This window comes from Amia ocellicauda, chromosome 21 (genome assembly GCF_036373705.1).
Source record: "Amia ocellicauda isolate fAmiCal2 chromosome 21, fAmiCal2.hap1, whole genome shotgun sequence".
NCBI classification, from domain to species: Eukaryota; Metazoa; Chordata; class Actinopteri; order Amiiformes; family Amiidae; genus Amia; species Amia ocellicauda.
Genome location: NC_089870.1, coordinates 11530040 through 11544400, shown reverse-complemented (window position 1 = coordinate 11544400; position 14361 = coordinate 11530040). Strand labels below are relative to the sequence as shown.

General features: G+C 35.9%; 1 protein-coding gene across 12 annotated transcripts in view; it reads left to right on the top strand.

Moving 5' to 3' along the window:
- Positions 1-14361, top strand: part of gphna (gephyrin a) — a 278299-nt gene that overhangs the window by 221847 nt on the left and 42091 nt on the right. For all 12 annotated transcript variants that reach the window (XM_066694145.1, XM_066694146.1, XM_066694142.1 and 9 more), the window contains 2 exons: positions 2242-2284; positions 7845-7982. In XM_066694145.1, coding sequence (XP_066550242.1) covers positions 2242-2284; positions 7845-7982 — 181 coding nt within the window. The remainder of the gene's footprint in view (positions 1-2241; positions 2285-7844; positions 7983-14361) is intronic.

Sequence of the window (14361 nt, the reverse complement as noted above, 5' to 3'; positions counted from 1 at the left end):
TTGTAGTTGGATGTGAAGTAGTCCTTGACAAGTGTTTCTTTCTAAAGGAACATATAATAATTTACAATGTCTTGATATTCAAAACTCACTAATATTCGTTAAATATTCGTCACTAAAGTCCATCTTTTCTCTGTTTGATATTATTGTACATGATTACATGAAGAGGATCAATATTTTTGACAGAGGATGTTCATACTTTGTACACTTTTTGACATGTACTTTAACTGTACAAAATAATGCCTAACAGTAAATGTGAATGATTACATGAAATAATATAAAGTAAAGTTTGGAAATGCTATGCCCCACCCAAACATTCTAATTAACACATAATTGTGAAACAAATTTTCTGTGGGCTGTACTAAACTTGCCATCATATGTCTTCACAGATATCAAATGACATTTTGACCTGTACATCCCACTAGTAACATGTCGTACACATTGTGGCAGCTGGCCCTATGGTTGGATAAGCAATTAACACTGAACAAACTAATTCTGTATCTTTAGCATTCCCCTAACTCTCACGGGTTCAGAAGTGACCTTGATTGCTCCTTATTCAGGATACATAGTTATGATTTTTCTGTACATAGGCTGGCTTGCTCATCAAACTAAATCATATTTATGCTGAGTATACCAACATAAGATCTCATTCTGACTGGAAGGATCTCTTCTCAATGCCTAACATTAGTGAGATTGCAATGCTGGATGACATGTCCAACGTTTACCTTTTGTGGGCATAATTTTTCACAACAAATACAACATATCAGCACACACCTCAGCACAGGTATTCTGTAGTGTCATTCTTTTGTCTGTCTGTATCAGAAATTAAAAATCTGGGCCCCAAACGCCATACTCTTTACTGGACGTGTGGTTGTAGGTTAGGCAACTTGAATATCCAGTTGCTAATTAAATCAAACAACCTCTGTTGTTTCAAATACCAGAGATTATTTTTAATAGCACTTATGTTCCTGGCCTAAAAGGGAAGTTTATTATTATTATTATTATTATTACTGTTGTTGTTGTTGTCATTGTTATTCTTTTGTTTGCTTGTTAATTAACATTTTTCTCTAGGAAAGCCACTACTCACCTACAGCATTCTCCTCATTTGTACTCATTAGCTGACTAGAACGTTTGACCCAGAACATGCTACCTTTATTTTTCTTTACCACCTTAGCAGGCTTCTGATATTAGATATTAATAGATATATTGTACCAAGATGCATAATAATTTTATTGGGCCCTATTCAGTCATTCTGAAGTCATATACACTTTGAGTATTACAAAATCTTATACTCAAAACTTAAAGTGTATGGGTGTGGGCAGGGAAGGTTCTAGGTGTGTAAAAACTCACAGCTTTTTCTACCAGTATTACATTGTGTGAGTAAAGTGTAAGAATGTCCATTTTAATCTATTCCATTTTCAATTACTTAAGTACAACCAAAGTGATGGTGAGCATTTAGTTCCCACTGGGTCTGTAAGTGGGAGGCTATTATATTTGACTTTGTTTATAGAAATGTTCCAAAGATCCAGTGAAATGAAAAAATAAAATAGGCCTGAAAAGCCATTGAGTAAAAATAACCACACATTGGTTTAATAGTATAGTTTATAGAGTTATATAGTTGTTTAGCTCACAGCTTAATATTTGCATATATCTTTGTTTGAATTTTACCTGTTACGTTCTTCTTTACAACTCAGACAGAAAGTGATACTGCAAGTCTTTCTGTAACAACCATGAGTCTCGTCTGCATTATATACTGCATGCAATTAACTACACAAGTATTTTAATGTCACTTTTTTGTTTGTTCATTTGTTTGTTTTTAATTGTATTTATTTATGTATTTATATCCCAGTTTCAATCTAATTGGTTTTCTCTATATATTAAAAAAAAAAAAAAAAAAAAAAAAAAAGTGAGGTTCCAAACTTCACTTTGTTACTATATAATTGCTGATCTCGGGTCATACCTGAGGTATTATTGAGCACCATCTGACAGTTAAGCTTAATATGGTTTTAAGAACCTATATGATATGAATAATAATAATAATAATAATAATAATAATAATAATAATAATAATAATAATAATAATAATAATAATAATTTCATAAGAAAATTAATTAATGTCATGTATTACAAACCTCTTGTCTTAATTATGAAAAATTCTAATCTCTGAAGCCTGTCAGGAGAGCTAATTTCTCACTGTTTTGAGGGAGTCTTATTTCTGACACGTTTCCTGTTCTGTCTTCACAGGTGCAGTCTCGGTGCAGCAGCAAAGAAAACATCCTACGAGCTAGTAAGTACTCCAGATAAAACCCAACATAGTTTATGATTTGATTATATGATTTATATTTTTCAGGGCCCTTATTTTTAACTGAATAAGGGCAAGATAAAATCTAAGCTTTGACCTACCTACTAATAGTAAACTACTACAGCGTTTCCACCAGAAATTATGATTTGAATCTTGAATCTGAGTTATGTATATTGTTGTCACGGGTATGAACAAATGCCTTTCTTCAGCTGTATATAGGATAATTTTTCAAGTCCAAGCAAACATTACTCTTCCTTCATAATCATTTGACATTCTACTGAAAATTAATATCGAATATCAACTAAATATCAAATGTAGTATACAGAGTGTCTTACTGTGTGCTGGATATTGAAGGATCTTGTGTAGGTTTCCATGTATTTTTTTACACCCTGCTATGAGAGAAAACTGTTTTTGTTAAACATCACTCTAGCTCTTGAGTGCCTTTTAGAAATGTTTATTTTAATATGTCTTAATTGCCACCTCTTCTCTGCAACCTATAAAGAAACTTAAAAGAAAGGGTCAGACTAGATGACATTTTCCTTCTTCATACTGCAGTTAATCTATTCCAATGTATGTATACAGAATGGCTTGAATGAAAGTTTCTTATTGTTTATGCAGATATGTTAAGATAATTTAATTAACCTGTTTTTAGGCACAGCCCCTAAAGTGAGGAAGTTTCTTAGGCTAACAGTACAGAGAGTGGGGGTTACAAGAATGTACCCTCCTAAGATTGCATGCTGTGGCAACAAAAGGAAATACATCTTGTTCAGAAATGAATGAGCTGAGCCCCAAGAGTGATACGTTGTACTAAATGTGTAAAATAATTGTGGTTGCAGTTTAGGCAACTTGAATATCCCAACTAGGGGCCTTTTAGTTTGCTCAGCAACATTCTTAGCATGTTTATTAAGCACTAGGTCGTGAGTTTAGATAGCATCGTCCTATAATCCACCCTTAAAGCATAACACACATGATTGCTGATGATGCATTATTACGTATCACTCTTCCAGATCGACTCTATCCTATAAGCAGCTTTTAAAATGTAAAATTTAAAACATGTAAAAAAAAAAAAAAAGTAACAAAATGTCAAACTCCAGCATGTATGCTCTCTCAGTTCGTTCGGATGTGTCGTGTCATTACTTCCTGGATAGTGAAAAAACTATCACCATATTTGTCAACCAAATGTATTTGTTTATGTTAATCAATTTCCATATTGTAATAATATAATAAGCATATATATATATATATATATATATATATATATATATATATATATATATATATATATATCCATGAAAACAGGGTGTATGTGAAAACATCCACATAAAATATCAACCTGAAAAACAAGCAAAGCAGGAAAACAATACCTTGTCAAAGATATGCAATACCCATTTTATAGTATACTTTAAGTGTACTTTAAGTACTTTCTTATGAGAAAACAAAATCAACAAGAACTTTATATCTTTAAGCTTTGGTCTGATTGCATATTAGAAATTCCATTATTTACACTTACAGTATACTATAAAATGGGTTCTGCAGTTTATAACAAGGTATTGTTTTCAAGGTTCCCTTGTTTTAAAGTTTATATTTTACGTGGGTGCTTTTATAAAATTCTGTATACTCTCGGGTTTGATTGGTTTCTGTCCCTTTGGTGCTTTGTCTGTCCCAACCTGCTTATTTTAAATTGATCTCATACTTTCAATGTTGGCTTTCTTAGAATTGTAAACCAATGTTTTAGTCTGTCATTTTAGATTTTAAATACCCTAAGAACTAGCCATATTGTGATCACATAAATCAAATGTGAAAACACCTTTTATCTCAACAAAAACATCAACAGCACTAATAATAATGTAATAAATGAGGGGACAGTTGGGATAAAATCCTTATCACCAACAAACCACTCCAGCCCATAAGACCTAGACCCTCTGACAATACAGTAATCATGTGCCGACTGCATTTTCTGTATGAGTGTTACAATAATATTTTTAGTAGTAATATTAGTTCTACTACTGCTACTAACAGTTATGTTTTAATAGCATCTGAGAACATGAGGTGTGTTAGTGAAGTGCTACTCAACTTATAACAGACTGTTTGAAGTGCTGAATGAATAATGGATTATTGCAAAAATATGATATGAGCCTCTATCACCTAACACCTGGTATGAAGGCTTGGGTTATTCTATCTGTATAGGAGAAGCCAGTGAATCACAATTTAGTAAATACAATTAGTTAATTGAATTTGTATTAATCTGCATTTTATAGATATTTTATGACAGCATCTGGTATTCACCTGAGAGCACATTCTGGAATCATTCTACCAACTGAAATCGTTTGGTGGGTTGTGATATCTGTCCAACATATTTCTCTTAAACGTACCTATGAGTAATGTTAGACAAATATAAACATCCACATTACAAAAATCCTACGTATTTCTCAGATTACTCTTCTTTAAATGAGATGATCCAAAAACACTTAACACAAACATCTCACCCCATCAACCTAGTCTAACACTGATCAACTGTCATGTATGGCAACAGTCATTTAACTCCCATAAATGAATTCCTGAAAAGTTTCTTAATTTCATATGGAGGTGATTTATCTCATATACTATTGTTTAGTACACCAACCCAAAAGAGTTAAGCAGATCTCCTTTAATTAAAGTAATTAAAAATGTAATCTTTATGTTAGTGTTAGTGTCTGAATCTATTAACTGTTAACAACAACTTCATTAAAAATCTACTTATTTTAATTAATTGTTTATGTATAGACGGTATAGTATTTGTCTGATCCAATAACTTACTACAGTATATGTTAACTAACAATGAACCAAAAATAAATCTTTGTATTAACCGATTGAAGGCTTCACTGACTCTTGCATACAGTGGTGCTTTAACAGTCTGCCAATCATTATTGTATAACCCCGATCAGTGGATGCTTCAGTGCCTGCTGTGAGGAAACTGGTAAATAGACATAGATTTTTTTGTCCCCCACTCTGGTCACCCCCTGGATCAGAATGATTTGCTATTGCGCGTATCATGATAAGTGACCCAAATGTGAAGACTGCATGTATCTGTGACAGGAAGATAACAATTGGCAAGACTGGCAAGAATGATTGTTGGGCCTTCCAGTTAAATCAGAGGCTTTATTGAAAATAAATTAAAGGAAAGAAAGGCTTTTCGTAATACATTACTTTTCACTTTTTTGACAAGTAATAAAGACAGATAACCAAGCCACTTAATAGCATTTCTAACCCAGGAAAACATTTTCTCCAAAGATGAGTAGTTTTATCTTTCTCTGTGCAGTTTCCTTTGATCTCCATTTTTTACCTGATACATTATATAAGTAAATATTTTGTCAGATTATGTAACACAGACATTTAGCTGGGATAGCCTGCCAATACTGAAAGCCTGTCCTGCAGAAGAACCTATGATGAAATTAAGCTTACAATACCCCCATAATCTGTTCGTTGTTATCAATGACTGATTAACTGAATATTTTCAGTCTTTAACAGAAAATATTTGCTTCAGATATTCAAACTCTTAAAGGGTGTATGGCAACATCAATAATTATTGCTGTTCTTTCAAAATAAATAAATAAATAAAATGTTCATCTTAGGAAGTAATGGCAGAGTGTTTAAGTAACCATTACAGTAGCTGAAGTCTATTAGCTATGGCTTTTAGCTGGATACAAATGTTATCAAATGAATCTTTAGATGAAGATTTAGCCAAGATACAGACCGTGGAGCTTTTTTGAGAATCTGCATCATTTTGTTAGTAGTGTACAAAACACCTGTTCACTAAATGCAGCATGAAAGGTCCCAGGATGTTATTTTTCTAGCCTTTAGAGTCATTTGCTTTTCAAATGTTGCTTAGCTGGTACATGTTCAATTTGTCTTGTGTACATGCACTAATGTTTTAAATGGAATTGTGAAGTAGTTCACTTCGGAAAGTGCCCTGAGCTACTAAGTTTAGGCAGGGACCTCATGAGAGACAAGGCCCTGATATTCAAAAGGTTTATGCATCGTAAAGAGGAGTATGTGCATCGCAAATGGCCATCATGAATAAAAGTCTGTCAGAATGTTAATTCATTATGGAAGACATTCATACCAAATGTGACCTTTATACCAAACACTGATCAATCTGCAAATCTGGAGATCTGGAGAGTGGAGAACAGTGCTCTCTGCTTAGATGGTTTCTCTAAATGATTTCTACAGATTCTCTATTTCGCAATAATACGGTCTACCTAGTGAAAAACCAAACGTATCTGTATAAACCAAACAGCACATGCATTCATAAAAAATACTAATCAAGCAGTATAATCTTTATAATTTGAAAAAAAAAATCTATCACATAAATATCACCCCTCTTCTCCCCAAAATGCTAATCTCCCCTGATATTGTAATGGTGAATGGTTAGCATGATTTACATTTCTCTGTAACTCTTGATGTAGTCATAGCATGCTCTGGCTTTGGTGGAAGTACTTCTCTAAATAGGCAAACTTACATTTTTCAAAATTATTTTGCGAGGGAAAGAAAGAAAGAAAGAAAGGAAAAAAAAGGCCTTTTCTTCTTGAGCTTATTCCAAGATCTGCATGTCTGTAGTCTGTTACATAAATGAACAGTGTATTTACACCTGCCTACTCCACCCTACAATCTACTCCTTCAGTCTCTGAAGATGATTATTAATTGCTAAATATCTCCTATCTAAAATGCGATGAAGTATCTCAGAACACATTTTATTATATAATCTTACTCGGCAGATTTGTTTAGACATAAAAGCTTCTATGAAAAGATGGAATAAGACTAGGCTGAACTGTTTACTGCTGTGCTTGGAAGTACAAATTGCCTCAGAGGTGCATATCAACAAAGTGTGGCTTTCTCCCTGCCCTAAATTAATACTTGCCACACGACTGTGATAACAGGGTGTATTCTTTGCCTTTGCCTTTACATAATTACAGATTTGTGTGGAAAATGTATTGTTTACAGAACAGGGCTTTGGACATGTAGATACACTTTAAAATAACAAACTATTTTAAACACTTGCAGTTTTCAATTTGAACTAGAAACCTTCAATTTAGAAATAAATGCAAAGGCAACTACAAGGGTTCTGATTTTAATATGTTAAATTAAAATTGATTAGTAATATAATATCATTATGAACTAAATCATTTTCCATTGAAAATAATGTGATTTTCTACACAAAGACAGACAAGTTGCTAGGGCCTGGAACAAAATATAAAGCAATGTACTTAAAGCTGCCTCTGGGTTCTTGGATATTGATAATATACTAAAACCTCAAACAAGCAAGGAGGGGTCAGTTCTCTTGCTCTTGTTAGTAGCCTGATGCTCTTACATTTTTAAAGGTCTAATTGCTTGCCCTTTCTGAAATGAAAGTGCTTTTCATTATAATGCTCGAACATACACGTCCATTTTATGCTGTTGACGTCAAATTCAGGAATTTTGTATTTGAGAATTCAGGTGTTTTGTGGAATCATAAAGGTTGAAAGTAAACCTTTCTCTTTTTTTTCCCTCTCCCTCTCTCTCCCTGTAGGTCACAGTGCAGTTGACATTACCAAGGTGGCGCGAAGACACCGCATGTCTCCCTTCCCCTTAACCTCCATGGACAAAGCCTTCATCACTGTCCTGGAGATGACCCCCGTTCTTGGCACTGAAATTATCAACTATAGAGGTAAGCTGCCATTACAATCCTTCAGGCCCCAATCATTATACATCAAGTAACACAACTTCCAGAGCCCAACGCAAGAGTACTCCTTTCATTGAAAATCAAGCTACTAATCCATAGAAGATTGTGTATGAGTAGACATGAAGATAACTTTGCTTGAATTGGCTGACCAGATGGCCCCACTGTATAAGATTTTCAAGTTGCCCTAAAACCAAAAGACAGTAATGCATAAAGTTAAACTGACACTGAGATCTTTCTGTTTATTAATGAGTCAGTATTATAAAACAGAATGTATAATGAATTATTTATAATTTTAGTTTAGTTACCCATATTAAACTATTTTTAATTAATACACTGGAAGATTCTCTGCGAATAAATACGTTTTTTTTTTGAGTGGGACAGCATGAATATTTGATTAGGGAAAATCTGACAATAAATTAGAACTTTAAAATGTTAAATATGGGTAACTGAAACAAACAGAAATACATAAAACAAATTACAGAACTAAAAATAACTAAGAAGGAAAGTTTTAATTCTTCATTTAGATTTAAATTCCTTGAGTTTTTAGAGCAACTTCTGTTCCAGAATATCATGGTACCCCTGTGGTAGACATGCTTCCTTTAACCCAGGAAGCCTTGAGGTTCAAGCACAGCACTTTCTGTATAGGCCAACTCCTACACAATCTTTCATAGTGTATGGGCAAGCATTTCAAGAAAATAAAACTGGTTATCTGAAGGAGCAATAGTTCCCAAAAGGGAGTATGGGATATTGCCTCACAAACAGGTAATGAGGATGCCTCATAACAAATCTGCTGAAAGGCACCTGTGTGCTGTGACGGACTTGGCTCTCTCCCACCACAGCTGCACAGCAACATCTGGAAGTTAGGAACTATTTTTTCTTTCTGATAACAGTATCTTTCAGGTCTAAAATAGTTTCCAAAAAGGAGTATGTGTATTCAAGCCATCACAAGGGAGGACTAATGGCAGACAACCTTGCAGGAAAGCAACACATGCAACCAGCCTCCTCCCTTAGTAGAGAAGGGAACAGGACAGGATGGCAGCATGGAAACCTATCAGCTCCACTGGTCTGTTTACCACCGGGGGGGCCACAAAGTGGGTGCTGGCTGTGATAAGGCAGAGGTCCTTGCTGGGGAAATACCTGAGCCATTTGCTGGCACTGTTGCTTTGCCCTTCATCATGATTTCCACCTCTGGGTCAAATGTGACCCCAAAACGGAGTAAATAGAACTCCTGTGGCAACACACCTGTCTCCAGGGGAAAGGAGTGAGCGAGCGCAAGTGGGGGAGATGCCTCTCACGCAGCCAAGGGAAGTTATCACGTGGGTGCTCTTCGACGAAGAGGGTATTTATCATTTTCAGAGGGAAACACTTTTTCTACCTCACCAATTTGGTGATATGAGGAGTCCAGAGCCCTGGAATTTATTTGCCAGTCAAGCAGAACCCAGAGCTCCTGGAGATTGGAAGAGAAAGAGAAAGCAACAATGAAAAATCCAAACCAAACCCAGAATTTGTCAGCCATTGGCTTTTCTGTCCAAGACTGTAGGGGTTGTTTGAAAAATTGCAAGGCTAAGTGGACAAAAATGAAGCAGTTGGATTCTGACAAGAAGACTTGAGGAAAAAAAAAGAGGAAATGCAGCCTGTATGCAATGAACTTGCAAGGGGTCGGGGGGAGGGGGCCCAAGCGCCAATCAGTAGCTTTATTGAGGCTTCAGCATTTCCTGATTGTGAGGTATTGGTCCACACTTCCTTTTGGGAACTATTACTGTCTTTGACCTGAAAGATAACTGTTGTTACACAAGTAATCTGATTTTTATATTTTTTCCTTTTCTGAATATGAAAATGCAGACGTCAAGCTACGGCTCTCGCAGCTCGAGCCTGCTTCAGCACATAAGTGTTCCCAAGTGCCTCAGTAGTGAAACCGCAACATCAACCTGCTGTATCTACTGTAGAACCACAAGGTTGATCCATTAACCAACCATTGTCTGCCATAACGCTCTCCCATACACTATACAGCAACTTTGATTATATTTTACACCTAATCCCTCACACTCCATAGTTTCCGGTGTGCTCTCCCATTGAAAGTCCTGCTTACTCATTGTCCACTAACTTTTTCCCATCTAATGACATTGCTCTCAGAGATTCTATTGAGACCTTCTTCAATATACGCTGATAAACGTCAGACACAGAGGACAGGTTCAAAGCAGTTTTAAAATGATACTACGTTACAGTCAGAATGGCATTCAGCAGGAATGCAGCATCAATCTTACATTGTGCCTGAAATGTCAGTCCTTATCTAATTATGGAATTTTATTTTGATCGATTAATCAGGTTGTAATTTAACAATTACTTACATGGAATTCAAAGGCATCTTTTTTCTTTTCTAGTTACAGGTTCAATACATCCTGTGATTACTATGAGGTGCGATTTAAAATCTTAGTAATGGTCTAAGTCTATATTTATTTGAAATTATGAAATAATGCCTTCAAATTTGGATTGGGGAAAAACGTCATCCAGCGTAGCTAGTTCTATAAGCATGTTTTGAAACATGTTTTTCAATGTTGTCTGTAATTAGTGAACTCTGTGTTGACCATATGTAGGGCTTCTGATTTTCTGTGTTTTCCCCCAAACAATTCCCTTCTCCTTTATAAATTCAGTTGATCCCTGTCCATTCATTTATGTGTACTAATTACTATCAAAATCATGTTACACTTTGCTTAATACATTTTTTAACACAACATTGCTAAATTCTCCTACCTATCAGAACAGTTTTGTTGTTTGTAGACCAATGAAATCAGTGTAGCGACTGATCCTTGCCATAGTTGCAAGACACCTATAAACCCCTATTGTTGCCTGCTATTAAAACATTTGCAGAACATAGTGAGACTCACACACATTACTAATTTGTGTAAATTCACAATCAACGTATTTCTCCATTTTAATCAAGAAACTTAAAAGGGGAGTAGGTAAACGTATACTTAACAAAGAAAACCAGAAACCTGTACAACTATGAAAGGAAAGCACAGAAGAGTAAATCTTGCAAGTTGCAGTCTTTTATCCTTCAATTTCGGCACCTGTAAAGAGTTGGGTATATCTCTCTGTAGCTCTCAATGTGTCTTGTGCCATTTTGGTTGGCTGCTTTACACTGGTAAAATGCATTACGTTAAGTAACTAATCAATCAATGTTTGTTGTAAACAATCAAACCCCTAGGGTTGAATAGGTTGAAACCCCTAAATAAAATTGATTAATAAATGATATATAAATGATTCACTTTTTAGAAGTATATATAGCTAATATGGCATATGTGCATAGCACTTTATGGTACCATTGTACAATTAATTACAATGCTTTTGAAATGGGTGCAAAGTTGGTGAAAAGAAACAAAAACCAAAAAAGCGTTAAAAGGAGCAAATAGTTAATAGGTGATGATCAGGAAGGGGTTTGTGAAAATAATGTACTGAACGTGTGGTTAAGAGGAGAAGTGTTTAATATAGAAAGATTGTCACAGTACAGCAACGTCAAAGTACATTTCACAGCATGGTCAAAACTGCGTCCAGTATTCGCTTCCCTGTGCCAAGACTTCTAAAAATGCACCTGGAGCTTATCCCATCATTTTTGTCATTTATCTATTGCTGATAATTTTTAAACATTTTATGACAGCATCCCTGTTTTTCTAAAGTAACAGCATGTACAACAATGGAAGTGCATTATTATTTTTTTATTATTTTTTTCCTCCTTGTATGCGGTGGGGGGGAATTGCAAGCCCTGATCACGCCTTCCCAAGACTGCTTCTGATGTGCCTGCTTCATCTCTTTGACAATTCTGATTCATCCCATTGGGGGAAAAGATGTGGAAACTTAGATGAGCTAAACTCCAGCAATCCTGAGTTGAGGTTCAGAGTTGTGGAAAAAAGACCATGTCTTTACTGCTCTAGGTACAAAGACAGAGAAGAGAAATGGTGCTAATGCAGCAGTTACACAATTACATCATACAGGTCAGTAAACCTCGACAGTGTTCAAGTCACTTGTTACCACGGAGCCATTTCACCAGTTTACAGAGGGGTAGGAGAGAAAATGCTTTACGTCACACTGCTGCATGAATACAATAGTGTAAGACGTGTTAACATTTATCATACGTGTGCCCAGCAAAAAATGGAGAAAGTTGACGTGAATTTAATTGCCTTCTAACTTTATATCCAGCACAACTTTAATAAAATAACAAAATCTATCAGTTACCTCATCAGAGTGTTCAGGAAATACGTGATTTGGTTAGTTTTTCCAATTTTGGTAATGTTTTATTAAATAGCATTAATTTAAATAGGATTCACGCAAGTTGAATTCACGAAGTATAAATACAATACTCTCTGCATATTTTTATTGTTCGGTCACGAATAAGGGTGCCGTGATAATTTTCCCCTTATATTAATATTATTATAATCTGCAGGGAGTAATGCGTCCTTCAGATATTTGACCCTCTTGTGTGTTGTTTGGATCTGGAAACACTCCCATTAGATTTAGTTCCAGTGTTTAAGCTATAACCTATATTTTCTCCAAAGAAATGGAGACCACTGCCTAACCAGAATCAGAATGGGTTCTGTCTTCTAAGGAACTCTTGAGGTTGAAGGGCTTGAGAAATAGAATGAACAGAGAGTGGAAGCAATGCACTGTGGGACATGGAATTTAAATTTGATCCATGGACACTGAACAAAGTGTTTCTTCATATGGGTGAGTTTGGACAACATCAATCCATGAAAGAAGACTTGGTTAACAAACTGACAATACATAAATTCAGTAGTAAAATATAAGACACTGGAAGTTTCTTTGGTTGAAAAAGAAAGTGACTTTATACCACAAGGAATTGCATTTCTTGAAATACAAATACTGAGAAATACTGGGACAATACAGGGTCAATACTGGGTACAAAAACAAACAAAACTGAGGTATATGTAATCTGGTGTTTGTTCAGGTCACTATAAACGGGGCATGATATATATATATATATATATATACACTCACCTAAAGGATTATTAGGAACACCATACTAATACTGTGTTTGACCCCCTTTCGCCTTCAGAACTGCCTTAATTCTACGTGGCATTGATTCAACAAGGTGCTGAAAGCATTCTTTAGAAATGTTGGCCCATATTGATAGGATAGCATCTTGCAGTTGATGGAGATTTGTGGGATGCACATCCAGGGCACGAAGCTCCCGTTCCACCACATCCCAAAGATGCTCTATTGGGTTGAGATCTGGTGACTGTGGGGGCCAGTTTAGTACAGTGAACTCATTGTCATGTTCAAGAAACCAATTTGAAATGATTCGACCTTTGTGACATGGTGCATTATCCTGCTGGAAGTAGCCATCAGAGGATGGGTACATGGTGGTCATAAAGGGATGGACATGGTCAGAAACAATGCTCAGGTAGGCCGTGGCATTTAAACGATGCCCAATTGGCACTAAGGGGCCTAAAGTGTGCCAAGAAAACATCCCCCACACCATTACACCACCACCACCAGCCTGCACAGTGGTAACAAGGCATGATGGATCCATGTTCTCATTCTGTTTACGCCAAATTCTGACTCTACCATCTGAATGTCTCAACAGAAATCGAGACTCATCAGACCAGGCAACATTTTTCCAGTCTTTAACTGTCCAATTTTGGTGAGCTTGTGCAAATTGTAGCCTCTTTTTCCTATTTGTAGTGGAGATGAGTGGTACCCGGTGGGGTCTTCTGCTGTTGTAGCCCATCCGCCTCAAGGTTGTACGTGTTGTGGCTTCACAAATGCTTTGCTGCATACCTCGGTTGTAACGAGTGGTTATTTCAGTCAAAGTTGCTCTTCTATCAGCTTGAATCAGTCGGCCCATTCTCCTCTGACCTCTAGCATCAACAAGGCATTTTCACTCACAGGACTGCCGCATACTGGATGTTTTTCCCTTTTCACACCATTCTTTGTAAACCCTAGAAATGGTTGTGCGTGAAAATCCCAGTAACTGAGCAGATTGTGAAATACTCAGACTGGCCCGTCTGGCACCAACAACCATGCCACGCTCAAAATTGGTTAAATCACCTTTCTTTCCCATTCAGACATTCAGTTTGGAGTTCAGGAGATTGTCTTGACCAGGACCACACCCCTAAATGCATTGAAGCAACTGCCATGTGATTGGTTGGTTAGATAATTGCATTAATGAGTAATTGAACAGGTGTTCCTAATAATCCTTTAGGTGAGTATATATATATATATATATATATATATATATATATATATACATACACAGTACTGTGCAAAAGTTTTAGGTGTGGAAAAATGCTGTAAAGTAAGAAAGCTTTCGAAAATAGACATGTTAATAGATTATCGATTAAATGCAAAG